Genomic DNA, 27,500 nt, shown 5'->3' on the forward strand with positions numbered 1-27,500 from the left:
AGACATTAAGGAAACATGTTGAAGTGCTGGCTTCTCTGACAACAATGCAGCAGCCAGTATGTCCTCCTTCTAACTTTAGATTCTGCTCCTGAATGCTCTGGATTTGTTTGGACCAGAGAAGGTAGGCGCTTTTAAGACACCCCCACACGACCGTTTTGGACGCCCCTCGGTTTGCCAGATATGAGAGCAGTTATCAGGTCAACAGGTGTTGCAGTGATGGAAGCGGGCAAGAGAAGTGGTTCAGATAGAAGTGATTGTACCCGACCTAAAAAGCCTCTGCATGTTTCTAATAAGCTCCACGAGCAGAAACGTGCTCAAACTAGGATCAATATTGGAGATGCTTTTGAAAAATGGAGAGAGGTTAGAACACAGAAAGGTTTACAGACCCATGCAGAGCTGGATAAACACTGAAGCTTCAGAGTCCACCACATGGTGACCTGAGTGAGCATGGACTCTGGGGGGGGGCAGCTCTCAAGGTTTAGAATTTAGACTGCAGTACCCATTTTAAACACTAGGTCAGACCTAGGACTAGAAAGTAAATCCAACATTACTAAGCACAAATACAATATGTCCCTGTACTTGTGCTTTCATGTCCTGACAGTGAACACACAGTTGTATGGACAGTCCTTGGTTTAATTTGTTTGTGCAGACCAGAAATGTCTCATGTCTGAACCACATCCAGACAAGTGCAGGGATGTAAGGGCCCGCTGGTTTTAAATTCATTGTGTCGTTATTCCTATACTCTAACCCAATTCTCCAATAATTACCAATTTGGCTTGCCACTTTGAGCTGTAATCAAAACCAAGACCTGTTATTTATGTATTTGTTTATTTTGTTTGAAAATGGTCAGTGTACATTAACCAGTGTTCGGACAGATGTACTGTATATGTACCCGAGTTAGCAGAAAGATGATTCAGAAAAAAATCACAAAGATGATACATCGCTCCAATGGCATATCATTTATTTTGTCTTGTATTAGATAAAACTTAAAGGTGTTGCGTTGTTTCATAGAAACAGGCTGTACTTACTATGACAGGAAGATCTTAACAGCACTATTTGGAACAAACTGTTACCCCTGAATTCCAGCCCCCCGAAACCCCGAATGGGAATAAAACGATAAAAGAAAATGGATGGATAACCCAGAAACAGTTCTCACAAGGCTGCTCTATTAAACACATAACTTTATTAAGAATATTAAACATCTCATTTTTTACATTTTTAAACTAACAGCATTAAACTTGACTAGTGATAAAACTAGAACACCAAATCCATATTCGTGACACAATATTCAATCATCTGCAAGCCCCAGTGACAGACAATCAGAAGAATCATGTTATTTTCTTTATTGTTGTGTCTGAACAGGTGTTTATGAGAGACATTTTCTTTCCCTTGTCCCTTACTGCCCCTCCGTTCCCTTTGAAAAACCTGGCTATCAACTAAATGCACTTTAGTAAAGATTTTCTAAATAAGGCTTTAAATCATTTAAAGTTAAGATATGAAACAACAAACACTAATGGAAGCACACAGACAACAACTCCGAAACATGAACTATCAGCAGAGAATGTGAAGTTTGTAGAGCCCCAGTTCAGTTTGGTTCAGTTCGGTACGGTAAACACTGAACTTGTTTCCACAGCCAGCTGAACCCTTATCTGATGAGTGGAGTGTAAGCCAGATGGAGATAGCCGTATCATCATGTAATAGTGTGACATCATAGCAGCCCAACACAGTGTAGCCCACTATTAATTAAGTTCAACGATCAAGAAGAAGAACAGGGACGCAGTAAACAAAGGGACCCTTTAGGGTGGGATCGGTATCCTTGGGACCCCAACAGAAGGGTACCAAAAAAGTGTAAATGTTAATTAGGTCTTTGTAAGAAAATATGACATGAATAAAAGGCATAAAGTTTATCATTCCTTTTTAGCTTTGCTTCTACAAAACACTCTCCGCCACAAAAACTTTACTGTAGACATACAAACTGTCAATATGAGCAATATGATTCCTATTAGAAACGCCACCACATCAATTGAATAGTACTGGATCTTGGACATTTTGTAGGACTCTGTCCTCAGATGCCGCGCTCCTTTGTGCCTCATGACAAACTCAATCCAGAACATGGCACGGTCCAGTGGTTTCATTGGCTGATCCCTGTGCAGGTTAGACATTGTCTTCATCTTCTCGCTGTAGGAGGGATCATGGAGTACCTCCTTAACAGCCTCCAGGAAGTTGTCCTTGTTCACAGTTGCAATGTCCAGAACTTTGGCAACACCTCTTACTTTCATCCTGAAGAAATTGTCCTTCTGGTCGAACATGAGAGGCAGGCCAACAAGAGGAACACCATGGTAGATGGCCTCCTGCACTCCGTTGGTGCCTCCATGGGCGACAAAGGCTCTGGTCTTTGGATGACCCAGGAGATCATTTTGAGGCAGCCAGTCCATCATTAAGGTGTTGTTGCCAAGAGTGGATGGTCTTTTGCCTTTGTGCCTCCAGATCACCTTCTGGGGAAGTTGGGCAAAAGCAGCAGCAATGTCCTCTGTGATGTCCTCGGGAAGTTTTTCCACCAGGGTTCCCAATGTCATAATGATGACACCATGTTCACCTGAGCTCTGGACAAAGTCCTCTAGTTCTTTAGACAGGGGTTTGGAGGGTTTGCACTGAAATCCTGCCATGTAGACGATGTTTGGCATTGTGGGTCGTGGGAACTCAAAGATAAAATCAGTCCTCATCAGCCAGATGTCTGCTGCCTGAAACAGCTCCATGTAATGTACGTCCTTTCCAAAGTAACGATGGACGAATGGGATGTAGTTTGGATCTGTGACATACCAGATTTGTAAACGTGTAAAAAGAAAGATCAGCATGTTTTTGACCCGCTGCATGAATGTCATCTTGTCAGTCAGCTCAGCCAATGGTATTGGGACATAGGAGAGTGGTGTGGGTGCAATTGCAAGATGCCCCTCCCCCTGGATAGTCCACCTAACATTCAAGACAAGTGGAAGACCCAAACGGTGACCCAGTAGCACCCCTGAACCAATTCCAGGATCTGTTAGAACCAAATCATATTTGGCATCCCGAAGGCTCTGCATCAGTTTGGCATTTTCAAAAATATCCCCCGTCATCTGAACCAGGTCCTTATGCATCTGATAGAACTGCTCCATCAGTTCATACTCCAAAGATAAACGTGCCCACAGGGAAGCACCGCCCCGTTGCATGTTGATCATTGTGGTTACAAATTCTCCGAATTGTTCCTCATTAAATCCAGAAGTGGAATTAATCGTAATGGACTTGTAGTAAGGGGACTCTGACTTGATGTACCAGCTGTCCATAGATCGCATCACTGTGATCTCATGGCCTCTGGAGTGCAGCTCCTCAATAAGGACTTTCATGTTGACCCAGTGGCTTCCATCCAAAGGGAACACCAGGACTTTCCCTCCATTCACCAAGTGTGTAGCGCAGAGCAGCACCGCAAGTGCCACGAAGGTCTGTTGGTACATCTCTGGAAGAAATTGTGAGTGGAGAGAGGACAATGTTAGATCTGCTTTTCTCAGAAGGGTTTTACAGTGTTTGGGTTTGACTCAGTTTTAAAAACATCTGTAGATAATGACCTTAACAAAAGACAGTGTTATAACTTGACCTGCTCTGTGATAAGGAAACGATTGTAACACAATTGATGAATCTTCTCACATATTAGTGATAATTTACGGAGAGTCTAACCTTTAGACAACAAAGCAATACTGGTGTGGCAGATGGCTGTTTACGTGAGACTGGTTTTGCTCAAGGTTTCTGCCTCTTAAAGGAAGCTTTTCCTTGACACTGTAACTTTGCTGAATTTTGCTAAGTGCTCACGATGAATAACGTTGGTATTTGTAGATAATATAAGAAGGAGTAAGGTCTTTTACCTGCTCTTTTGGTAAAGTGTCTTAAGATAACATTTGTTATTAATTGGCGCTATACAAATAAAAATGTTCTGATTGGTTGATTGGTTGATTAATGACTGAGCCCAAAACTGAAAGCTGGACCGCCTCAGTGCCAGGTTGGGGTCTCAATTTGATGAAACCAACAGAAACACACCATGTTCAAAAAAACAGATATTGGATAATTATGGGAATATCTTGATGAGATTACATTTTGAGACACCACAGGTCAAAGATTATGACTCAATGGTGCAAGCAATGAAGTTTTCATACTTCAAAGATGTTAATATGTTTTTTGAATGTTTTTTTATTTCGAGCTCCATAATATGTTTTTACTACCGTGTCAGTATGTATGTCCTGGGTTCCTTCATCACATACTTGGAGAGTAGCGGCTCATAATAATACCTGAATTAAACCCTAAAATCCCTTTGACCATTGATGTACTCAAAAGGTTGTAAATAAATAATCCACTTTTTGTGAGGTAACTAAATGTCCAGCTTCTACGTACTACACAGGAACAATCTGTTTTTATGTATGAAATTAAGAAGTTACAAATAATTTATTCTTGAGATTTTATTTACAAGTTGTTCTCAATCATTGCTTGACAAGCCAACACTTCAGGAATAACATTAAAAAACACAAAATCACATAATCACCCAAAGCATTAGACGCTTTGATAATCAGCCTAGACATAGTGATAGTTTCCTAATGTTATTTTTAGGATCTATAAGCAACTGTGGTGCAGCAAATTAATCATTGCTTTTTGACTTTGCGTCTACAAAACAATCTCCGCCACAAAAACTTTAGTGCAGAAATAATAAGAGTTAATACTAGCAGCAAAACTCCAATCAGAAACCCCATTACATCAATTGAATAGTACTGGATCTTGGACATCTTGTAGGACTCTGTCCTCAGGTGCCGCGCTCCATTATGCCTCATGACAAACTCAATCCAGAACATGGCACGGTCCAGGGGTTTCAAGGGCTGATCCCTGTGCAGGTTAGACATTGTCTTCATCTTCTCGCTGTAGGAGCGATCATGGAGTACCTCCTTAAGAGCCTCCAGGAAGTTATCCTTGTTCACAGTTGCAATGTCCAGAACTTTGGCAACCCCCCTTGCTCTCATCTTGAAGAAATTTTCTTGCTGGTCAAACATGAGAGGCAGGCCAACAAGAGGAACACCATGGTAAATGGCCTCTTGTAGTCCATTGGTGCCTCCATGGGCCACAAACAGTCTGGTCTTTGGATGACCCAGGAGATCATTTTGAGGCAGCCAGTCCAACATTAAGGTGTTGTTGCCAAGAGTGGATGGTCTTTTGCCTTTGTGCCTCCAGATCACCTTCTGAGGAAGTTGGACAAAGGCAGCAGCAATGTCCTCTGTGATGTCCTCAGGAAGTTTTTCCACCAGGGTTCCCAGTGTCATAATGATGACACCATGTTCACCTGAGCTCTGGACAAAGTCCTCTAGTTCTTTAGACAGGGGTTTGGAGGGTTTGCATTGAAATCCTGCCATGTAGACGATGTTTGGCATTGTGGGTCGTGGGAACTCAAAGATAAAATCAGTCCTCATCAGCCAGATGTCTGCTGCCTGAAACAGCTCCATGTAATGTACGTCCTTTCCAAAGTAACGATGGACGAATGGGATGTAGTTTGGATCTGTGACATACCAGATTTGTAAACATGTAAAGACATAGAACATGAAGTTCTTTATCCTCTGGGTGAATGTCATCTTGTCAGTTAGCTCTGATCCCGGTACTGGAACATAAGAGAGTGGTGATGGTGCAATTGTGAAATGCCCCTCACCTTGAACAGTCCACCGAGCATTCAAGACAAGTGGAAGACCCAAACAGTGACTTAAAAGCACCCCTGCACCAAAGAAAGGGTCTGTCAAAACCAAATCATATTTGGCACCCCGAAGGCTCTTCATCAGTTTGTCGTTCTCAAAGATGTCTCTCGTCATCAAAACACTCTGCTTAAACATCTGATAGAACCATTCCACCAATTCATACTCCAAAGACAAACGAGCCCAAACTGAAGCCCCGTCCCTACGCATTTGGACCATAGTCGTTACAAATGACCCAAATTGTTTCTCATCAAATCCAGCAGAAGAATTTAGATTGATGGACTTGTAGTAAGGTGACTCTGTCTTGATGTACCAGCTGTCTGAAGGTCTCAACATTGTGATCTCATGGCCTCTGGAGTGAAGTTCCTCAACAAGGACTTTCATATTGATCCAGTGGCTTCCGTCCACAGGAAACAACAAGACTTTCCCTCCTGTCACTGAGTGTGAGGAGCAGAGCAGAACCGCAAGTGCTACCAAGGCAAGTTGGTACATCTCTGAAAGAAATTGTGAGAGGAGATAGGACGATGTTAGATCATTTTTTCTCAACAAGATCTTCATGGTATCTTCATTAACTTAAGTAACACTTGGACGTAAGGGTTTGGAAAATAAAGAGGGGACTTCTCTGACTTGTGGATTTGGGAATAATTGTACTGACTATGAGCAGACCTCTCAAATAGGATTGACATTTTACTTTACATTATAAAGCCGGATTCCTTTTAAACTCTGGTTAAATGTATCTAATGATGTGAATTGCAAAGTTTCAGTGGCCTAGAAGCTTATTAGCAAATTAATTGGTAGATTAAATTATTCAATCTAAATGTAGCTTAAACAACATGTTGCTGTAGAGCCATGTTTCATTTCAGAACTGCAATAACTTTAGTTCTATTTCCTCTTGAATCTAGAAAGCAGAAGTATCTAGAGAGTATCTGAAGTTTTAATAATTAGTTGTTTCTGGTTAATTCATTGATAAAGATGTGGAATATCTTGTAAAGAATACCCAATGTAATTTTTCCATTTTAAATGCAGTGCTCGTACCTAATTTTCTAACAATAAATCCTGCTAAAAAAAAAGGATTGAAAAAGAGCCAACGTCTCTATCTGAGGACCAGATAGAAAGTACCAATCAGATGCCTCCATGGTTACCTGTGTGTACTCTCCCTTTGTCACGCACCAGTCTTGACTCAAAGCGCAGGAAAAATGAACAAGAAAGTAATCCTCAATGAAAAACAAGAAGAGAACTTATGAACAATGTGAGCCATATTGAGCAGCAACTAATGATACGTTCCATTTACCTTGAAACTCGGCTCTCGAAGCTGAGAATGACGTCCCATCCAAGTTAACCGCGTTCCAGTTACAAGTCGGTAAAGCAACATGGATGCCTCCGGGAGTTCCTTTGTTTTGTTAGCTCATACTTGAATTTTAACTCGGTCTACTGAAGTTGCTCTGAGTTTACGAGTTGGAATTCCATCTTAAGGGGCCATTCTTGATGACTTATCAGACCGGGAACTTAGAATTTCCGACATCCGAGATCAAATGAAAAGCACAATAAGATCACAGCCCCTATTGACAAGCTGCCTGCCTAAATGTCTGAGAAACACTGAACTTAGAAACAGCTTTTTTGAGTGTTGCTCTGAAAAACACAACACTACCTGCTAATGTTGTACTTATTATCACTTGATGAATGACAGGAATCTTTTTTTTTTACTGCTGGCAAATGGTTATCAATAGCAGTATGTGATTGTTGCAGAGGTTGGCGTTCTTGCCCATACATGATGTATTGATGACGGCTTCATTAGAGACACTTCCACTTCTGGGATTAGTATTGGAACAACTGTAATTTCTTCAGAAGATTCCTTAGTTATTGAATACTTTGAGACATGTGGAACGCAATAAAACATATTTGTGACGCCTTGACTTGTCTGCAATTCTTAGACCAAACTATATGAAGGAATGAAATAATAACTCCATAAAATGATTTTGTTAATGTTTATTAAAAAAACTTTAAACCAATAATTGGAAAAAATACTTTTTTAGAATAACACCACAACCTTCCTCTGCATGCACTAGAAGTGATCACCTGGTTCAAGGCATGGCTTTTTGAAACTACTCTGCACATTGTGTTTCATTTCTTAAGATGTGTGTAAAGTATTCCAGAAAATTAGATCTGACAATTTTATTTCTCATCATCACTCCTTTTTTACCTTGCCTTTACAAAACAATCTCCGACATATAAGCCCTACTGCAGAAATAAAAATAGTAAATACTAACAAAATAACTGCAATCAGAAACGCTACCACATCAATTGAATAGTACTGGATCTTGGACATTTTGTAGGACTCTGTCCTCAGATGCCGCGCTCCTTTGTGCCTCATGACAAACTCAATCCAGAACATGGCACGGTCCAGTGGTTTCATTGGCTGATCCCTGTGCAGGTTAGACATTGTCTTCATCTTCTCGCTGTAGGAGGGATCATGGAGTACCCCCTTAACAGCCTCCAGGAAGTTGTCCTTGTTCACAGTTGCAATGTCCAGAACTTTGGCAACACCTCTTACTTTCACCCTGAAGAAATTGTCCTTTTGGTCGAATATGAGAGGCAGGCCAACAAGAGGAACACCATGGTAGATGGCCTCCTGCACTCCGTTGGTGCCTCCATGGGCCACAAACAGTCTGGTCTTTGGATGACCCAGGAGATCATTTTGAGGCAGCCAGTCCAACATTAAGGTGTTGTTGCCAAGAGTGGATGGTCTTTTGCCTTTGTGCCTCCAGATCACCTTCTGAGGAAGTTGGGCAAAGGCAGCAGCAATGTCCTCTGTGATGTCCTCGGGAAGGTTTTCCACCAGGGTTCCCAGTGTCATAATGATGACACCATGTTCACCTGAGCTCTGGACAAAGTCCTCTAGTTCTTTAGACAGGGGTTTGGAGGGTTTGCACTGAAATCCTGCCATGTAGACGATGTTTGGCATTGTGGGTCGTGGGAACTCAAAGATAAAATCATTCCTCATCAGCCAGATGTCTGCTGCCTGAAACAGCTCCATGTAATGTACGTCCTTTCCAAAGTAACGATGGACGAATGGGATGTAGTTTGGATCTGTGATGTACCAAGTTTGAAAACATGCGAACAGAAAAATAAAAACGTTCTTGACCCGCTCTGGAAATGTCATCTTATCAGTAAGTTCTGACCCTGCTACTGGGACATACGAGAGTGGTGAAGGTGCAATTGCATAATGCCCCTCCCCCTGGATAGTCCACCTAACATTCAAGATAAGTGGAAGACCCAAACGGTGACTCAGCAGCACCCCTCCACCGAGAGCTGGGTCTGTTAGAACCAAATCATATTTGGCATCCCGAAGGCTCTGCATCAATTCTGCATTCTCAAAAATGTCCTCCATCATACGAAGACTCTGCTTAGTTATCTGATAGAGCTGTTCTATAAGTGTATGCACCAAGGATAAACGAGCCCAAGCTGAAGCACCCTCCCGTTGCAGTTTGATCATCGTTGTTACAAATGACCCAAAGCGTTTCTCATCAAATCCAGCTGAAGAATTTAGATTGATGGACTTGTAGTAAGGGGACTCCGACTTGATGTACCAGCTGTCTGAAGGTCTCAACATTGTGATCTCATGGCCTCTGGAGTGAAGCTCCTCAACAAGGATTTTCATATTGATCCAGTGGCTTCCGTCCACAGGAAACAACAAGATTTTCCCTCCATTCACTGAGTGTGAGGAGCAGAGCAGAACCGCAAGTGCCGCCAAGGTCAGTCGGTACATCTCTGAAAGATATTTTGCCAAGAGATGTAAGGAAGTTGGATCTTTGTTTTCTAACAAAACTCACATAGTTCTTCAATTTCAGAGTAGTCATTCACCGAACACCGCAACGGAAAGACTGCGAAATCGGATAGGACTGATTAATAATCTACTAAGCTTTAACCCTGGGATAAAACCACTGAGGAATGTTTGAACCCCCGCCACATAGAACTGGACTTCCAGGACTGGACTTTTTCAATAGCATTTGCTTAAGTAGATCTTATTACTTTTAATTAGACATTCAATTAAATGGTATTACATCAGATACTTAAAGAAACAAATCCACAAACAAGTTCTCCTCTCAGCGCTGCAAGGTGAGACGGAGAGCCAACAGTGGCATTCAGGCAGGTTGGTGAGTTCTTAAAGACAGAAAGTGGTGTTAGCGCTTGTTTTGTGTTTGTAAATGTCAGTTTGGGACCCCCCTTGAAAACGAGGTGATACACCTCAAGCAGGGGTGTTTCCAGAGGGGTGGCCAGGGCAGGCATGGGCCACCCTTGAAATGTGATTGGCCACCCCAGGTGCCTTCCCAAAAATCCTTAACTCTGATTGGCTATTTGCCCTGTCAGAGGCTGGACTTATGTTAAAATCAAGTATTAGGTCTTTTTGCAAAGGCTGCCCGTAGTTTTTTTTAAATATCAATGTAACATATTTTCTTTTGTTTGTACTTTAAATTATGAATACAAATTTTGCACATATTTTAAGTAAGACAGGTGCATGGGAAAGTAATGCACTCTGTCTTACTTGCAATGAACTAACTTGCAATGTGTCGGGACCAACACATTGCAAATTAGACTTTTATGACTTTAAGTGCTTTAAATTGTGACTTTGAAAAATATATATCTTCTTTTTGTGTCTTTAAAAAATAAGCTAATGTTGCTGTGACTGTGTGTTATACAATTAAATATGAATGGTGACGTTAGAAAGACTGAATCATTGATTTGTGTGTGTTTGTGCACACATCACACTTCAGGCCAGTCAGCCACCCCAATCAAAAAAATATAGACACGCCCCTGACCACAAGGGGTTAACTCTGATATTTAATATTAGTAAGAACTATGCAGTGAATCAGAGCAACAGTGTCTATACATGGAGATTACTGTTCTATTCTTTTGTGTTCTTTTGTGTTTCCAGCATTAGGTAAGGTCTATAGTGCTATATAAATAAAGACTAAACCACCTCCAGGGATGGTGGGGGTCCCCAGTCTCTGTCACCCTTATAAAGGGGTCAAGTCTGGGAACCCCTGTTCTACATGCAAAGCCCCTAACAAACAAGAGATAAGAGAGATGGATACAGCGATGTAAACAGGTCACTATGGAGTTCAAGGTGAACTGGATTTCAACTCTGCCTTCACGTGCGCATGATAGCCGCCCTGGTGTTTGTTTGGTGTGTTGGCTGTGCACGTCCTCAAGAAGTCATAGAAGAAGAAGCGCTTAATAATGACTAAAAAAAGCTACTAATAAGTAGTCTAATAAGCAACTAATGGTGACTATTTTGACCTCAATTTAAAGCGTTACCAATTGAAACTCTTCTTGTTTTAACAAAACACCTGAAACTGTCATTCATTTCTTCATGAAGTTGATCCCATTAAGGTACAAGCTCAGTGTCTTGAGCATACTGGTTTTCTCTGGGATTAAGATTTTGTTCCAGTACACAAAGCAAAATGACTCCCTCGGAGTATTTCCTGAACATATCGCCTACTCACTGCAAACAGCAGAGTGTCAGTATGAAGTTAAAGCGGAGCCAAAACAAGCTGGACGGTAACCACTACGCTCCTCAAAGGATTCCCTTTTTTTCATTTCAGGAACTTTGCTCCCCCGACTTTCATAGCACCCAGATTCCCTACAGCTGAAAAGCAGCTTCCTGATTGCATAACTACGCAGTGTGGGAATTCCTGCTGCTAAATCCCACAAGGTTTACAAAAGCTGTCCATGTTCTCTCTCTCTCTCTCTTGTTTCACAGCTTTGTGTTCTTGAATTTGTTCGGCTCAGTAATCCGAGGTGTCGACTTAGAAAGTGAAATCTAATAATGTCAGAGGAGCTTCTGCACATTGTGCTAACAAGAATAAGAAACTAGCTTTAGCTTCACACAGTCCTTCAAACAGGTTTCTCCTTTGTTTTTGTCTGATGAAGGTTTTTTTTATGTTCTAATTCTGTTTATAAACAAGTCGAGTAAAAAGATGATGCACAGGGACCAACACAAAGGCTTTTTAAAAAGTGATGGTTTGACTTGTTTTCCTTGCAGCTTTTTAATTTGTTCTGACTTTAAAGTAACGTTTTGGAGACTTTTAAACAATGCATTCAATTTCCAACACTTTCTAACTGTTAGGAAAGATGAGGTCGAGTCTTTGCTTAACTCTTGATGAGAAAAGGGAACAGGAGGCTGTTTTGTTATTTCATGGGTCATTTCCGTTCCTGTTTTTGTGAATCTTTTTGTTATCCAAATCTCCACAATGTTCAGTCTTGCAGTAAAGTGCTCAAACTTGAGAGTGCATGATCAAATTTACATGAATGTCTGCTTAGTGCGTTCTGAAATGCCGGTCCTATTGTTGAGCTTGTCTTCAGGAAACATCTGGAATTTACTATCTGGCTCTGTTGGACACTGAAGCTTTAACTTCCAGCTGCAAGTATTTAAAGTTCAGCCAAACACGTTCTCATAAACGTCACAGCTTTATCCAACACAGAAACAGAAACGACTGCACTAAAACATCAGGAACATGTTTTTACATGTAACTGTTAAAAAGCTTTATCGCTCTTCTAGCCCTGAAACTCTTCCCTGGTCTTGTTGTATCAACACTTACCGAGAGCTTCCAAGCTGTGTCAAAATGAGCTGGTTGTTTGTTCCTCCTCGCAGCACTCGGCCGTCTGACTGTCGTGCAGCTCTGACAGTCAGAGCAGCTCGGAGGGCGTTGGTACTGAGCTAACGGGATCAAAGTTCAGAGTGTGTGCAGCAGCAGCAGCAGGAACCATTTAGTTACGCAATCCAGAGCTGAATGAGTGTCATGTGGCAAAGTCTGAGTTTGTACTTGAGATGGAGTACTGAGATAAGGATGGAGAAGGTTAATGTGGTGTAAAGGTGGATCAGTCTACGATGGAGGATGAAGGTCTCTGACCTAAAGCCTGCTTTGATAAATTATACTGCACAGATCAGAGTGTACACACGGTTTAATCATTCATTTTATTAATGAATCAGGATATGAAAAGGTTAATTTGTTTTATGACTAAAGCAAACCAGACACTGGATGGAAATCACCATTTCAGTTATTTAAAAATATCAACTTGTTCTTTTTAACAAAAGACTTGAAAGGCTTGAATCATCGGGCATCATTTTCGCACCTTTAGATCGTTTGCTCTGGTCTGAATCATGGACCAGTTTGTTTCATTGTTTCATAATTACCTAAAGTTTGGTCTGTGTTCACACAGGGACATTTACAAGTTAACCAAAATGTGTGATACGTGAGGAAGATGCTCTCTGATTGCTCAGAATTGCATTTTTGTTTTTTAATCAACATTGAAGGTTTCCAGTTGGCTGTAAGACGACCCCCTTTTGTCTCAGAAAGTGGACTCATTGAGGTAAAACACAAGCTGCACTGTAATTTTTCTTTTGGTTCTTTCTCCATAGTTACCTGTAAGGATAAATTAGGAGGACATACTTAAAAGTTACAACTACGGAAAATCACCATATTGGTTTTATTTCATGTCAGTTTGTCCGTGTAAAATGTAAGATTTCTCGGCTAAACTTTGTGGGAGATGACGATTGTTTCTTTTTGGTGTCATATGGACCAAAACCTTAACACTCTGAACTTCTGCACCGTAAGATCGTTGATTTGAGTTCAGAAAAAGATAGAACCGAGTCAAATCCTCTGAAAAAGTACTGAGGCAAACAAAAGAGTTCATCTACATGTCACCTGCACTCTGTGCTCTCTGCAGTTAAAGGTGAGCCAGTGTGATGTAAGAAGGTCACAGCCGTGTGTATTCAGAACACGTGCAAAACCAACAGCCCTGATCGTCTTCTGTCACAAACGTTCACATCGGGAACAGTCTCGTGATCATTTCTGTTTTTTAAAGATCTGTTCTGCTGATATTTAAATACATGATGTTACCATGTTGGACTGCAGCAACGTTTTTTAAACACAACATACACAGTTGCTGTTGTAATCCTCTGATGTGGTTTCCTGCTGCTCTGAACGAGACGTTACGATAACTTGGTGAGAACCTGACGTCAAGTTCTACCGACGAATCAGAGTACAGCATGGAGCAAAGTTGTAGGACACGCCCACCCAGAAGCTCTCTTAGGGCGCGGTCACACTGGCCATCCGTACCGTTCCCAAGCACGCTTCAAGCCTAAAGTCCAGTTCGCTTGACCAGTGTGACCGCTCCGTATCGTGCTCAGGCACGGTACACTTCCTTGGCTTCGGCACATTTCGGAGAGGTGTGCTTCAGCTCGGTACACTTCATGCACGAGCACAAGCACGCAGGTACACAACGCTGACAGTTGGCTGAAATGAGGGATTTTACTGACACCAGTATCAGATACATAAGAAGGTTTCTGATCTTCACGTCTCATAACGCTACTCACCAGGTGTCCCAGAGTGACATCACTAATGGTGAGAGTGAGGATGATAGATCCCCTTTAATAAATTGATCTCACAAATATTCTGTTGCACAGCCTTACACGGTACATGTTCCTCCGGCCATAGAGCCCCATTGTTGTCCATTTAAATCACACACACACACACACACACACACACACACATTGTAATTAACTCAATCCCACACACACCGCCCTGCTGCCCCAAATACTCAGTAGAGCATTAAACCTGTTTTCATCTGCAGCTGATTAGAGTTCTTAATTCGAGCACTAATTCCTTGTTCACTGGAGATTTTAGAATTTGTTCAAATCTCGACAAATGTTTCATTACTACAGCTGTTTTACCCGCAGACTGTAAATATTAAAGGACAAACACTGAGTGAGGTCACCCGTCTGTTCCTGCAGGGGGCGCTGGAGTCCCATCGATGGCGGTCTCCATGCTGGAAATGCTGTCTCAGTCTAACTTTCAGTCAACCTAACGACAGGCTGAGAGCTGGAGCTGAGGCGGGTTTTAAACCTCCTGACAAACCGTTACACCGCGCCCACCTGTCAATCAGGTCAGCTACACGCCTTATTGTGAATAACTCTTATCCTTCATCAAATCAAAACTGATGAGTCATCAAAACATTCACCCCCCGTACAGTGTGTGTCCATCGAGACATGAGCTAATCACACCTATTTGGTTTTTTGAACCAGGCTGTAAACATGTTAATCTCTGCTGTAAAAACAGACTTTTTAGAATGGGTGTGTATGTGACTTCCTGTGCTTCTGCAGCCAGCCTCTAGTGGACACTCCAGGAACTGCAGGAGTTTGCACTGGCTTCATTTTTCAATACTGGAGGTTGCTGCTTGGTTTTATCAGCTGAAATTCAAAAAGCTTTGTCTAACATTTATATAACATGTATGTGACATGTTGGTCTGACAGCTGGAGGGTCTCCGGCTCGGGTCGCGGTCGGACTAAAGTATGGATTTGGGTCTGCCGAGGTGCTCTTGAGCAAGGCACTAGAGCCCCTTAAATAAAAGGCTCTTTTGTCTGAGTTAATGAATATTCTCTTTTTCTCGTCTTCCCTCACGTTTAGCCCGTCAGTCCAGGAGCCCGTGCAGCAGCCGTGCAGGCAGCGTGGCGCCCTCTCCGTCCCTCTCCAGGCGACCCTCACCCTCTCCGAACAGCACCCTCCACAGACCCCTCAGCGACAGAGACCAGCCCGCTCTGAACCAGGACTCCCTCTCCTCTGATGGAAGCTGCTACACGGAGCTGAGCGCCGGCCCTCAGAGCTACGTGGAGAGGCTGCGCTCGGAGGAGGCGGGGTCAGAGGGCGTCAACCCGCTGAAGGTGGAAGACGGGGTCGTGTTCTTCTCACCTGTGGTGGAGACGGTTTCAGCCTTCAAACCCAGCAGGTACCAGTCGCCGCTGATGCCCAAGGAGAACAAGCCTCTGGAGGTTTCCATCCTGCGGAGGGTGAAGGAGCTGCTGGCCGAGGTCGACCCCAAGACGGCGGCCAAACACATCACCACGGCCGACTGCAAGGTACTGAGGGATCCTGCTGTGAATGATAGAATTATTATTTATAAAGCGCCTTTCAGACAGAGAAGAGGATGTCCTAATGATGGAAACTTAGAATACCTGGTGATGAAAGTTACACATTTAAAAGTTATAGAGGCAGAAGTTGGTGGAGACCAAACCAGAGCTAACAGGTCAGGTTTTATTCACATCCCTCAGAAGGCTCAAACCAAACATGGATTGTGACAGGTCTTTAGACCCACTAGATTAGACCAGTCCAGAGACCGCATCGTAAAAGGCAAAAGAAAAGAAAAGCAACATGCAATCTGTTTTTGTTTTGGAAAAGAAAAAGTTATTCATTAGCAAAGAAGTCAAATTAGGAGCAACATTTTTTTTTTTGCGATGCTGTTCTCGCTATGCGTCTCTTTGCCATCGGGCCCACAGAGGAGAAAACCAATAATTTGTTTGTCTGTGTTTCTCAGGTGGCAAGAATACTGGAGGTGACCCCGGAGGTGCAAAGGATGATGGGAGTTAGCTCGGGGATGGAGCTGCTCACGTTGCCACACGGACAACAGCTGAGGCTCGACCTGCTGGAGAGGTGAGTCAGTGTAGTAATAAAGAAGAGGAAAGCTAAAGTGAAGGAAACCTGCATTCTCACTAATGTCCAGTAGGGGGGGGGGGGGGGGGGGGCAACTGTAACGAAAATCTTCTTATTTCTCAATTGATTTATTCCCTCAGTGAATATTTTCAATCTTTAGTTTCAAGTCTTCTTCAACACATGATGGTCCCATTCAGAGTCAGAGAAAGTATGAGAGGATTTAGGGCGGGGCTACTTTGTGATTGACAGGTCAATACAGCACAGATCTGTCAGACAGGATAGAGATTCAGCAATGTGACCAAATTAATAAATCCTCCCTCCTGCCTCCTCCGTCCTCCCTCCTCCCTCCTCCCTCTTCCCTCCTCCTCCCTCTTACCTCCTCCCTCCTCCCTCCTCCCTCCTGCAGGTTCCACACCATGGCGACCATGTTGGCTGTGGATGTGTTGGGCTGCACGGGGTCGACTGACGAGCGGGCCGGCCTGCTGCACAGACTGATCCAGATCGCCGCTGAGCTGAAGAGCACCATGGGAAACATGTTCGGCTTCGCTGCTGTCATGAGAGCGTTAGAGCTGCCGCAGGTAAACGAGCACACAGAGCAGAGAGGAGCTCGTTCTCTTTAAAGTGATTTATTTTTGTGTTTGTGGAGACACACAGGACAACCAGCATCTTGAGCTTTAGAAGGTCTGTCCCCGACTGAGGATTTACAAAGTCGAACCGGATTTGTTCTACAGATCGTCCACTGATTGTTAAAGTTTTGTTGTGTTTTTTCATTCTCATCAGAGTTTAAACACAGCGTTAAACTATTTCTCTTCTAATCTTAGAATAACAAATTGATTCTATGACATGACATTTTCTCCCTCATTAAGTCTGCATTAAGGTGACCTTATAACCATATTACACAGGTCCAATACAGCAGACACAATCTACACATCTGTCAGACCACTGACAACAAACATGGTCTTTTAATCCAGTAAAAGATCCCAACACGTATCATCCATTAAGATCTACAGATTCACTGAAATGTTTCCTACATAAGTCCACTGACCTTTTTTTTTTTTTTTAAAGATTTATTTTTGGGCTTTTTGTACCTTTAATGGACAGTGGATAGAGCGGGAAATCAGGGAGAGAGAGAGAGAGGGGAATGACATGCAGGAAAGGAGCCACCGGCCGGATTTGAACCCGAGGCGCCCGCTTTGGGGACTACAACCTCCATACATGGGGCGCGTGCACTAACCACTGCGCCACCAGCGCCCCAGTCCACTTACTTTTTAACGCGACTGTCTTGATGACTGACATCTCTTGTAGCCAATGAAATTCTCTAAACATGGATCATCTGCTTCTATCAAAACTTCAGGGTGATTTCTTCATGCACACACTGAGGAGAGTGATTTAAAGTACGAGGGGTTTTCAGAGCGTTTTAATAAGGAGATTTATTTACACCAAGAGAGTCATGAATGTAAAGAATGTAAAGTGAGACATGAAACACCCCCATAGAGCTGGAATGGAACGATCCTCGTGCTCGACTGACAGTCGACTGAGACTCTGAGGTTAAAGATGGATGACATGTGGTCACCTCTGGGCTTTAGGTTAAAGATATTTCAACTGCTTTAGTTAATCATTAACAATCAAAACCTGTGTTCACCTCTATACACTCAAACAGAGCCGACTCCTAAATGCCATAAATCAAACAAGAAAATCTGTGTGCTGCACGAACTCCTTATCTTTATGACAGCAGAGGAAGAACGTGTTGGTGGTTAGTTCTAAACCTTCTGATGCACAGTGCTGAGCGGCTCGGGCACATTGACTGATGGTTATTACATTTCATTTAAATCTACAGTTGTATAATATTTACTTTAAAATATTTAGCTTCATAATTAAAAATGATATGTAATGAATATTTTCATGATCATAAAACTCAGAGTGATCTTTTAAAATTAATAAACGCTGCAGATGACACTTCAGTTCACAAACATTCATTCTGTTTATTGCATCCCAAGCGTCTTTTATTTGTGTGTTCCTGTGTGTTACTGTGTGTGTGTGTGTGTGTGTGTGTGTGTGTGTGTGTGGGGGGGGGGGGTGTCTTAAAAGCGCCTACCTTCTCTGGTCCAAACAAATCCAGAGCATTCAGGAGCAGAATCTAAAGTTAGAAGGAGGACATACTGGCTGCTGCATTGTTGTCAGAGAAGCCAGCACTTCAACATGTTTCCTTAATGATCAGATAGTAAGATACCTTTAGGATGTAGTTCTGTATAAATCCTACAGATTGCTCCTTTAAACATTTTGTTTTGTGGTTGTTCTTCGTTGCTTTGCAGCCTTTTGCATCTCATCATCTGTGTTCTGCAGTTGTCTAACTGAAATTTTGAGATTTTTTAAATGATATCAGTTAGCTAATTAGCCACATAGCTTCCATCCTGTCTTTGGCACTGCCCGGGTTTAACGGTGATGTTTCTTTTCTCTCAGGTGTCCCGCCTTGAGCAGACCTGGACGGCGTTACGGCAGCGACACACAGAGGGCGCTATTCTCTATGAGAAGACTCTGAGGCCGTTCATGAAGAGTCTGAACGACGGGAGAGGTAGAGATGAACATGTTACTCCTCCCAGAACAGCAGAGTACCTCCTTTTTTCTTTTTTTTTAACAATATGTTTGTTGAGTTTTAAACATTTTTATTTACACATATATACACATTTATAAAATAAGGGGGGAAAAAAGTTAAATATAATAATACAAAATTTAAAAAATTAAAAACTTTAATTACAAAGATGTTGCATCATAATTACTGTCCGTAACAAATAAAAATAACCAACGGGAGTACATTGCCATAGATGATTTGTTAATCACAAATATTCTGCCCGAGAACAGTTTCTGCAAAAACGACCACGATTACAGACATCGCCAACTCTTTACCAGCCGAGCTCAAAATAAGTGACAGGTCTTTATCCTGAAGAAAATGAATATACAGGCCCAAGATATCTCGTATTCTGGTTTGTCTTTACGTGAGAGTACCTCCTTTTAGAGTAAGACCTTAAACTCTGCTGTGTGTCCGTCCAACAGAAAGCTGTCCGCTCTCCAGCACCACCTTCCCCCATGTCCTCCCCCTCCTGTCTCTCCTGGAGAAAAGCGTGGCGGTGGGTGAGGGGGCGGAGCCGTGGGAGACGGTGGAGGCCGGGGTGGACGTGGTCATGTTCCACCTGGGGGCGGCGAGGACGATCGCTCAGCTTGGGGGGATCTACCGCTCCAACACGGAGAGCAGACTACAAGGTGGGGGGGGGCACTCAAGTTTAACTCTGTCTCTGTCTGCGATGCTGTAAGAGGAGAATTTGACACGTCCAGTTCTGCATGATATCGAGTTATCCTCCTGCTTAAGGCAGGTTATAATGAAACATAATAAAGGTTCAAAAGTTGCAAAAACGTTTGCTTCAATAAAATAAATGCAGATTCTACAATATTCTACAAATATCCAAAGTGAGGAACATCAGAGAGTAAGAACATCACAAGCAAGAAGAGAGAGAGAGGAGACAACGACAGGAAGTGCAAACAAACAAGTGCTGACAGGAAGTGAGCAGAGGTGCTGACAGGAAGTGAGCAGAGGTGCTGACAGGAAGTGAGCAGAGGTGCTGACAGGAAGTGACCAGAGGATGAGCACAACATCGACAGCTGTTCTTTAGAGTTCTAATCAGCTTCAAAACCATTTTAAATATCATCATCATTAAGTTAGTAGGTATTCATGAAAGAGCTGGGTCTTTAGCTTTTTCTTAAAGGTGCAGAGGGACTCTGCAGATCACATGGAGTTTGGAAGTTCATTCCACCACCGGGGGGCGACAGAGGAGAAGAGTCTAGTCAGAGACTTAGGACCCTGTAGTGAAGGTTGGATCAGACGCCTTTCACTGGCAGAGTGTAGTGGGGGGGGGGGGGGAGTGTAGACCTGGATGAGTTAAAGTGAGGAGGAGACGTTTCTGAGTTTTAAATTTGATGTGAGCAGAAACTGAGAGTCAGAGGAGGGAGATGAACAGAGGAGAGACGTGATGTGGGGGTTTGATAGTGAATGCAGGAAGACCAGCCAGTAGAGAGTTGCAATAGTCTTCCTCATTCTTTTGTCGATATATGGCGTCGTCATTAAGGCAAAAAACTTCTTCATAGCAAACTTCCATTTTCTGGAGTGAATATGTGAAAACAGGGATGCAGAAGTTTGTGCTACTGTTTCTGCTCTGCGTCGTTCTGTGGCAATGCAAACTTAACGTTTCAGTTTAACAAGTTTTCATACACGTCCTCCCTCAGCTGGAAGTCTGCGTGACTCACAGAGAATATCTTCAGATAAAGAAGTCTCGAGGAGTAGTGAACATTTAACAAGATGTGCAGCCAGATTAAAAGACGAGCGGCTCCCTGACTTTAGGCTCTACATGTCTCCCTGCGTAGTAAACGTCTCTGATGTCATGTCCTCTTTGCAGGTTTCCAGGAGCAGCCGGAGGTCTTGGAGCTCTTCCTCACAGACTTCCAGATGAGGCTGCTGTGGGGGAGCAGGGGGGCCGAGGAGAACCAGGCTCTGCGATACGCCAAGTTCGAGCAGGTGCTGACGGCCCTGTCCAATAAGCTGGAGCCGCCCGTCAGACCGCACTGACCCCAGATAACTGCCCGGGAGGGGCTCCTGTTGTGTTCTTATTCCTGCAGAGGACACGATGGACACTGAGCAGACGGACTTCTGATGCTCGGTTTAACAGGATTATTAAAAAGGGGAGTGGCTCCGACTGCAAACGCACATCATGTGAACGCTACACGATGATTCTCTGAAGCTTGTTGTGATTCATGTTTAAAACAAAAACATGTTAACTTCATATTATTCTCATGCTAACTTTCTGACAGCCTGTCCTAACAGCATGCAACGAGAGCGAGCGCCATCTTGATTCTATTGTTTCCTATTGGAGTGTCTTTACTGCCCGCGAGCGACGCAGCGTGAAGGGACCCAGACACCATGTTTTTATTTTAAGTACTGTACAAGGAACAAGGAGGGAGGGGGCTCTACAAGGCCCTGTCACTCACTTTAATCACTCAGCAGAGCGGTGCCTAAATATTATCCACATCAGTGATGAAATGTTGACCTTTGACCTGTAGCAACACGGGAGAAAAACTTTTTTTTCAGTTCACCCCGAGAGGTTTATTGACGACACACTGAGTGTTAAGATTTGAGTCGACAGCTCGTCAATACAAAGCAGTTTGTCCACCTTCAAAATAAAAGCACCACACTTCAGTTTGTCCACCTTCAAAATAAAAGCACCACACTTCAGTTTGTCCACCTTCAAAATAAAAGCACCACATGTAGGTGTGAATGTGAGTGTGTCTGGTTGTCTGTCTCTATAATTCAGCCCTGTGATTGGCTGGTGAACAGTCCAGGGTGTAACATACCTGAACATACCTTTAAAATGCTCCAGCTCCCCCCAAAGATTTCTTCTGTCCAATAAAGAACCAAAATGTGAATTTAAGATGAGTGCAGATAAACGGTACTGTGACAGGATCTGTTGTGCTTTTATACTGAAGAGGGGGAAAAGATCCTAAAGGATACCAGAGATCTGTTTTACAGAATAAAGGTGATGTGAGATGACGCTGTGCTTCCGTCTGTCCGCTCACTCTCAATGTTTGTGTTCTGAAGGCTGGACCTTCATTTATCATCATCAGCTGTACGATCGACAACCCGAGAGCACGATAACGATTTCCTTTTGTTTATAATATTTATCATCATGTGGTCGTCTTTAGGATGATCTAATATGAAGTGAATATTTAGTGACATTACTGGAGCTGTGTTCTGTTGAAAACTCTTCTCTAACCACGAGGACAGCACGCATGTAAACCGGTACATCTTACAGTATTAATGTCTTAATATTTATCTGAAATGTGAAATGTAAATAAACGTGTTTTACCAAACTGTGACGCCTCTTTGTTGAATTAAACCTGTCATGACTCAACATTCATCAAAGCTTCATCATTATGCTGCATTTAGTGATGTAGTCAAGACCACACTGAGACTGAGACCTACCAGAGACCAGAGTGCTCCAAGACCGAGACCAGGACCATAAATATCTCTGAAGAATCTTCATCTTGTGTTTAGGGGGCGTGTCACTCACTTTGTAGGTTGTGGTCGTAACTGGGGGATAAAAATCAAACTACAAATGAATTGAAGTTATTTGTTCTTTTAGAAAGAGACGTTTTCCTTCTAATCTCAGTAATGAGAGTTTCTTAACTCTTATTTATATATAGATATGACCTTTATTTAAACCAATAGAGAGCAGAACTCTCTTTTTCAAATAATACAAAATACAAGATAAAGTATGACGTCATCTGTTGAGTGTTGGTGTCACTCATGTACTATTTTACTTTGGGTCTTTATTTTTTCATATTCCTGTAATATTTGGGATTCATTAAATAAATATGAACATAAAGTGGTCTGCAGGTTGAAGACATCAGATGTGACAGATCTGCTGTGAAGAGGTGAGTCTTAAAATGAGCATGTCTATAACACAAACCTCACGTCTAACATGTTAAAATTAAACCTAATCCCTCTGTTGGTGGTTTTGCATTTCTACAATTCACTTGTCAGACACTTTTAGAGACGAACATCAGAGAGAAAGAGAAACACAAGCAAGGATCTAGAAAATAGGAAACAACAACAGGAAGTGCAAACAAACAGATTTGAGGCACAGCACAACATTAACACAACACACTTGTCATGACTGTATAAAAGTCTGGTCAGTATTTTCTAAAAAGAAATATGGATAAATATGATTGTGCCTTTGAGTACCTGAACAGCGCTTCTTAAATAAAATGTATTATTATTATTATTATTATATTATTATTTTATTATTATTTATTCATTTAAAACATTGAAATTCAAGTGGCAAGTCCTTTTTCTTTTCCAGAAGATCATTAAATTATACAGAAAGCTTTAACTAAAATAAATCTATAACTACCTTTAATTTATGAGTACGTTGATATTTATATTTATATTTATATTTATATTTATGTTTATGTTTATATTTATATTTATGTTTATATTTATGTTTATGTTTATGTTTATATTTATATTTTTGTTTTTATATTTATATTTATATTCATGTTTATATATTTATATTTATATATTGATATTTATATTTATATTTATATTTATATTTATATTTATATTTATATTTATACTTATATTTATATTTATATTTATATTTATATTATGCTCACACTTCCGGAATAGATAAATATTTATAAACCGCTGTTCCTTCTGGACTGTGATCCTCCAACGTGTCCACCATACACAACGCCCCATATTGTTCTGTCCTCCTGGGAAATGTAGTCCTTTTCCTGTCTTCGTTACGTGTCCGTGGGTTACAACCTTAACTTAGAAAAACTACAAACTGACCGGCTTCCGCTGGAGGGGTTTGTGTTGGGTTTTCACTCAGCCAGCAGGCAGCCAAAATGTTGGCCATCCTGTCTGTGCTGATTTTATACCTTTGTAACCCCGTTTTTGGCGTTTTTCAGAAACTTTACTGCACAATTTCAGACAGCTGCGAGTGCGACTTCAAACCGAAGATCAGAGGTGAGAAGATACACACCTGTGTGTTAGCTAATGTAGCTATGTGTTAGCCTGCTAACTACACTTAATATATATATATATATATATAGCCTCTCCCCCTCTGTAAATGATTAATTAAACATATTTAAAATGTCCTGTTTGTGTGACGCTAACTGGCGTTTTGAATAAAAGTAAATAATATTCCCTGAGTAGCTGATTTGCTAGTTAGCTGTTATGCTAGCTGTTAACAGAGGAAGTCTCCTGTGTTGACAATCAGTGAACACACTATTTTAGTTGTGTTTTGTATGTTTTAAACTCTAAATTGAGGAGAAACTGTCTCGTTTTGTGTAAAGTTAGACATCAGTAATGTGTGGTAGATTATGTGGAATGTAAATAACTTTAAATAAGTTTAATTAGATGTTTTTGGTGTTTTACATCACATAATGTTTAATAAGAGGTTTGAAGATGCAATGTGCAGTTATTGCAAGACTCTTGTGTTGTACATGTGTTAGGAATACTTATTTTATTAACTTCTTGTTGTTGAGGCATCTTTATACACTGCATCCCAACACTGTGTAATATTACTACTTTATTTAAAGGTCCAATCAGTGAGATGTGTAGAGAGAGAGATGATAAAGGTATCTTACTATCTGATCATTAAGGAAACATGTTGAAGTGCTGGCTTCTCTGACAACAATGCAGCAGCCAGTATGTCCTCCTTCTAACTTTAGATTCTGGTCCTGAATGCTCTGGATTTGTTTGGACCAGAGAAGGTAGGCGCTTTTAAGACACGCCCCCACACGGCCGTTTTGGACACCCCTCGGTTTGTCAGATATGAGAGCAGTTATCAGGTCAACAGGTGTTGCAGCGATGGAAGCGGGCCAGAGAAGTGGTTCAGATAGAAGTGATTGTACCCGACCTAAAAAGCCTCTGCATGTTTCTAATAAGCTCCACGAGCAGAAACGTGCTCAAACTAGGATCAATATTGGAGATGCTTTTGAAAAATGGAGAGAGGTTAGAACACAGAAAGGTTTACAGACCCATGCAGAGCTGGATAAACACTGAAGCTTCAGAGTCCACCACATGGTGACCTGAGTGAGCATGGACTCTAGAGAGGAGGGGGGGGGGGGGGGGGAGACAGCTCTCTATGATGTTTAGAATTTAGACTGCAGTACCCGTTTTAAAGGGTGATTAACCTTCTGCTGTGATTGCACCTCAGCTAGAAGAGTCTACCACTTTGCATTCTGTCAGCAGACTGCTGCTACAGACCGGCCTTTTTAGCTGACACACTTTTTAGTGTTCACTTTTTGTTTGCAATCTTTGCTCTTTGCTGCTGTAACAATGTAAATTTCCCCATAGTGGGATAAATAAAGGATTATCTTATCTTATCTTTTCTTAGATAACTCAGAGCTCCGGTGTGCATTTTTAAATTTGACTTTTTGTATTCATCTTCCTTCAACCAGACCTGGAATGGGATCTCTACAAGAATCTTTACGGTCAGCACCTGGCCCAGGACATCGTGTCAGAGGAGGTCTCTAAATTCCTTCAGAATAAAAACCCAGAGCGGCCGCTGGTACTTTCCTTCCATGGCTCCTCTGGGACGGGAAAGACGCTGGTCAGCTCCATGCTGGGAAATCATCTGTACGGCTCGGCCATGAGCAGCCCTTACGTCCACCAGTTTGTCCCCACGCTGCACTTCCCCTTACCTGAGCGCGTCCAGGAGTACAGGGTGAGTCAGCGAAATGCTAATCTGTATTTTATCACTTTGTTGATTACATCGTAAAGAACAGATTACATGTGTCCTCTGATCTGACGAGGAGATGAGAAGTAGGATTTATTGAGTGTTTTACAGAATGTTCTGATCTGCTGTAACGACCTCTGTTCTGTCCTCCGTCCTGCAGGAGGAGCTGAAGAGCTGGGTGAAGGGGAACCTGACGGAGTGCGCTCGCTCTGTCTTCTTTTTCGACGAGATGGAGAAGATGCCTCCGGGTCTCGTTGACGTCCTGGAGCCCTTTCTGGGTCCTTCTCATGTTGTGTTTCGCACAAACTACCGCAAGGCCATCTACGTCTTCATCAGGTACTCACATACCTCACAGACCCAGCGGGGCCGGGTCCGCACCGTCAGACAGAGCACAACCTGTGGGCGCTGACAGAACGCAGCGTGCACAGACACAACTGTTAGACGTCTCTGATTGTGTGTTTTCTCTGCAGCACAACAGGAGAGGAGGTGATCAACACAGTGGCTCTGGAGAACCGGCAGGCCGGACGGGACAGAGAGGAGGTCAAACTGTCCGACCTGCAGGAAGGCATCGCACAGACCGTTTACAACAGCAACACCAGTAAGTGGTTCATCTGTAAAATAGTTCAGAACTCAGTATTGCATGTTTTTTATCGGCAGCTCTTTCGAGGAAACGTTTCCCTGCGACTGCAAACAGAGCTGGCCAATCAGAGGAGAGTGCACATGTGGGGAGGCGGGGCCTTAAAGAGACAGTAGCTGAAATTAAGCGTTTCAGGCAGAGGCTGAAATGAGGGATTTTACTGATGTCAGTATCAGAAACATAAAGGAGGTTTTTTGAGCTACACATCTCACAACTCTACTCAACAGTCGTCCCAAACACTTTCTTCTTCTTAAATATTTATAATCTTTATCTGTAAGAGATGATATTGAGGATTCTTAGTGCAGTAAAGGATATTATCGAGCTGAATGTTTGACACTCAGAGATCAAACTTTAACTGTTTCATTTCTCTCACATGAAGTAAACAGATCTGTGTTTTTCCCTCCAGGCGGTTTCTTCCACTCCAGTATCATCCAGCAGAAGCTCATCACGCGCTTCGTTCCCTTCCTGCCGCTGAGCCGGCGACACGTGGAGCGCTGCGCCCGCTCTCAGCTGTGCCAACGAGGCAACTGTGACCGCGATGACGTGGTGGAGGCAGTAGGGGGCGACATAGTTTACACTCCGGTCCAGGGCCAGTATTTCTCCTCCACGGGCTGTAAGGCCATCCCCGCCAAAATCAACTTCTTCCTCTGAGCAAAGGAGGAAACGTTTTTTTAAGGACTGAAAGGGAAAAGATTCAGAGACCGTCTGGATCAGTTTCTCTCATACAGAGGTCAGAGCAGACTCTCTGGAGCAGGGGGGTCTTTCTGCACGTGGACTCAAGGGGATTCAAACTCACAATCCAGAGAATTCAATTTGTGCCGAGTTTCCCTGAAGGCATCGCTGCGTAACAGTCGTCCAAGTGTTAGTACAGGAGAGTTTATTCCCTGAATATCATTCAGGGTCAGACGTTCTGCCAGCTCTACCTCACACCGGCTCCACCTTTAATCCATGAGTTGTTAAGGTGCTACAGGGTGGTCTTATGTTTCAGCAGCAGCTGAATGCAATTCATTTTAAAATGTATTCCTCTTTAACTCATCCCTCCTCCTTTCACTTCAACTCAGTCTGTAGGAAACAAAAAGATCCTCAACAGGTGACACAGCAGACAATACAAATCTGTTCTTTGTCATTTAGTCCCTAAAATGTGTCAAAATAAGGTCCAGGTTTAAAAAAAGAAAACGTAATGACCCCCCAGTAAGACCTCAGATCTTAATATAAGCTGCCTGATTATTTAAGACTTTCTCTGATCATTTAAAGTCTGATTGAAGGTTTAGCAGCATGCATCCTGTGCTGTATCAAACTTCATACAGTATATTATAGTACAATAATGTTTAATTTA

General features: G+C 42.4%; 5 protein-coding genes across 7 annotated transcripts in view; 2 read left to right on the top strand and 3 right to left on the bottom strand.

Annotated features, from left to right (window-relative positions):
• The window catches only part of sh2d3cb (SH2 domain containing 3Cb), a 36,947-nt gene extending 15,990 nt beyond the window's left edge, over window positions 1–20,957 (top strand). For both annotated transcript variants that reach the window (XM_061039004.1, XM_061039005.1), the window contains 6 exons: window positions 15,218–15,666; window positions 16,122–16,237; window positions 16,644–16,815; window positions 18,698–18,809; window positions 19,289–19,495; window positions 20,683–20,957. In XM_061039004.1, the coding sequence (XP_060894987.1) occupies window positions 15,218–15,666; window positions 16,122–16,237; window positions 16,644–16,815; window positions 18,698–18,809; window positions 19,289–19,495; window positions 20,683–20,852 (1,226 nt within the window). In that variant the 3' untranslated portion in view covers window positions 20,853–20,957. The remainder of the gene's footprint in view (window positions 1–15,217; window positions 15,667–16,121; window positions 16,238–16,643; window positions 16,816–18,697; window positions 18,810–19,288; window positions 19,496–20,682) is intronic.
• LOC132974747 (UDP-glucuronosyltransferase 2C1-like) lies at window positions 945–12,490 on the bottom strand. Of its 2 annotated transcripts, none has more exons than XM_061039015.1 (2): window positions 12,350–12,490; window positions 945–3,490 (listed from the first exon to the last, which is right to left on the bottom strand). In XM_061039015.1, the coding sequence occupies exon 2, from the start codon at window positions 3,486–3,488 to the stop codon at window positions 1,908–1,910; it is 1,581 nt and encodes a 526-aa protein (XP_060894998.1). In that variant the 5' UTR covers window positions 3,489–3,490; window positions 12,350–12,490; the 3' UTR covers window positions 945–1,907. The 2 variants fall into 2 exon arrangements, with proteins under 2 accessions (XP_060894998.1, XP_060895001.1); XM_061039018.1 differs by lacking the exon at window positions 12,350–12,490 and adding an exon at window positions 6,064–6,204.
• On the bottom strand, window positions 4,467–12,473 carry LOC132974748 (UDP-glucuronosyltransferase 2C1-like). The gene is made up of 2 exons (XM_061039019.1): window positions 12,350–12,473; window positions 4,467–6,244 (listed from the first exon to the last, which is right to left on the bottom strand). Exon 2 carries the CDS (start codon window positions 6,240–6,242, stop codon window positions 4,662–4,664), a length of 1,581 nt encoding a protein of 526 aa, XP_060895002.1. The 5' UTR covers window positions 6,243–6,244; window positions 12,350–12,473; the 3' UTR covers window positions 4,467–4,661.
• LOC132974749 (UDP-glucuronosyltransferase 2A2-like) lies at window positions 7,722–12,488 on the bottom strand. The gene is made up of 2 exons (XM_061039020.1): window positions 12,350–12,488; window positions 7,722–9,518 (listed from the first exon to the last, which is right to left on the bottom strand). Exon 2 carries the CDS (start codon window positions 9,514–9,516, stop codon window positions 7,936–7,938), a length of 1,581 nt encoding a protein of 526 aa, XP_060895003.1. The 5' UTR covers window positions 9,517–9,518; window positions 12,350–12,488; the 3' UTR covers window positions 7,722–7,935.
• A 2,660-nt stretch (window positions 20,958–23,617) lies between the features above and the next one.
• The window catches only part of tor2a (torsin family 2, member A), a 4,581-nt gene continuing 698 nt past the window's right edge, over window positions 23,618–27,500 (top strand). The window contains exons 1-5 of the mRNA XM_061039000.1: window positions 23,618–23,810; window positions 25,250–25,515; window positions 25,688–25,863; window positions 25,998–26,125; window positions 26,571–27,500. The exon at window positions 26,571–27,500 is cut by the window's right edge and continues 698 nt beyond it. Coding sequence (XP_060894983.1) covers window positions 23,690–23,810; window positions 25,250–25,515; window positions 25,688–25,863; window positions 25,998–26,125; window positions 26,571–26,815 — 936 coding nt within the window. The 5' untranslated portion in view covers window positions 23,618–23,689 and the 3' untranslated portion in view covers window positions 26,816–27,500. The remainder of the gene's footprint in view (window positions 23,811–25,249; window positions 25,516–25,687; window positions 25,864–25,997; window positions 26,126–26,570) is intronic.

The sequence above is a fragment of the Labrus mixtus genome, chromosome 5, assembly GCF_963584025.1.
Source record: "Labrus mixtus chromosome 5, fLabMix1.1, whole genome shotgun sequence".
NCBI classification, from domain to species: domain Eukaryota; kingdom Metazoa; phylum Chordata; class Actinopteri; order Labriformes; family Labridae; genus Labrus; species Labrus mixtus.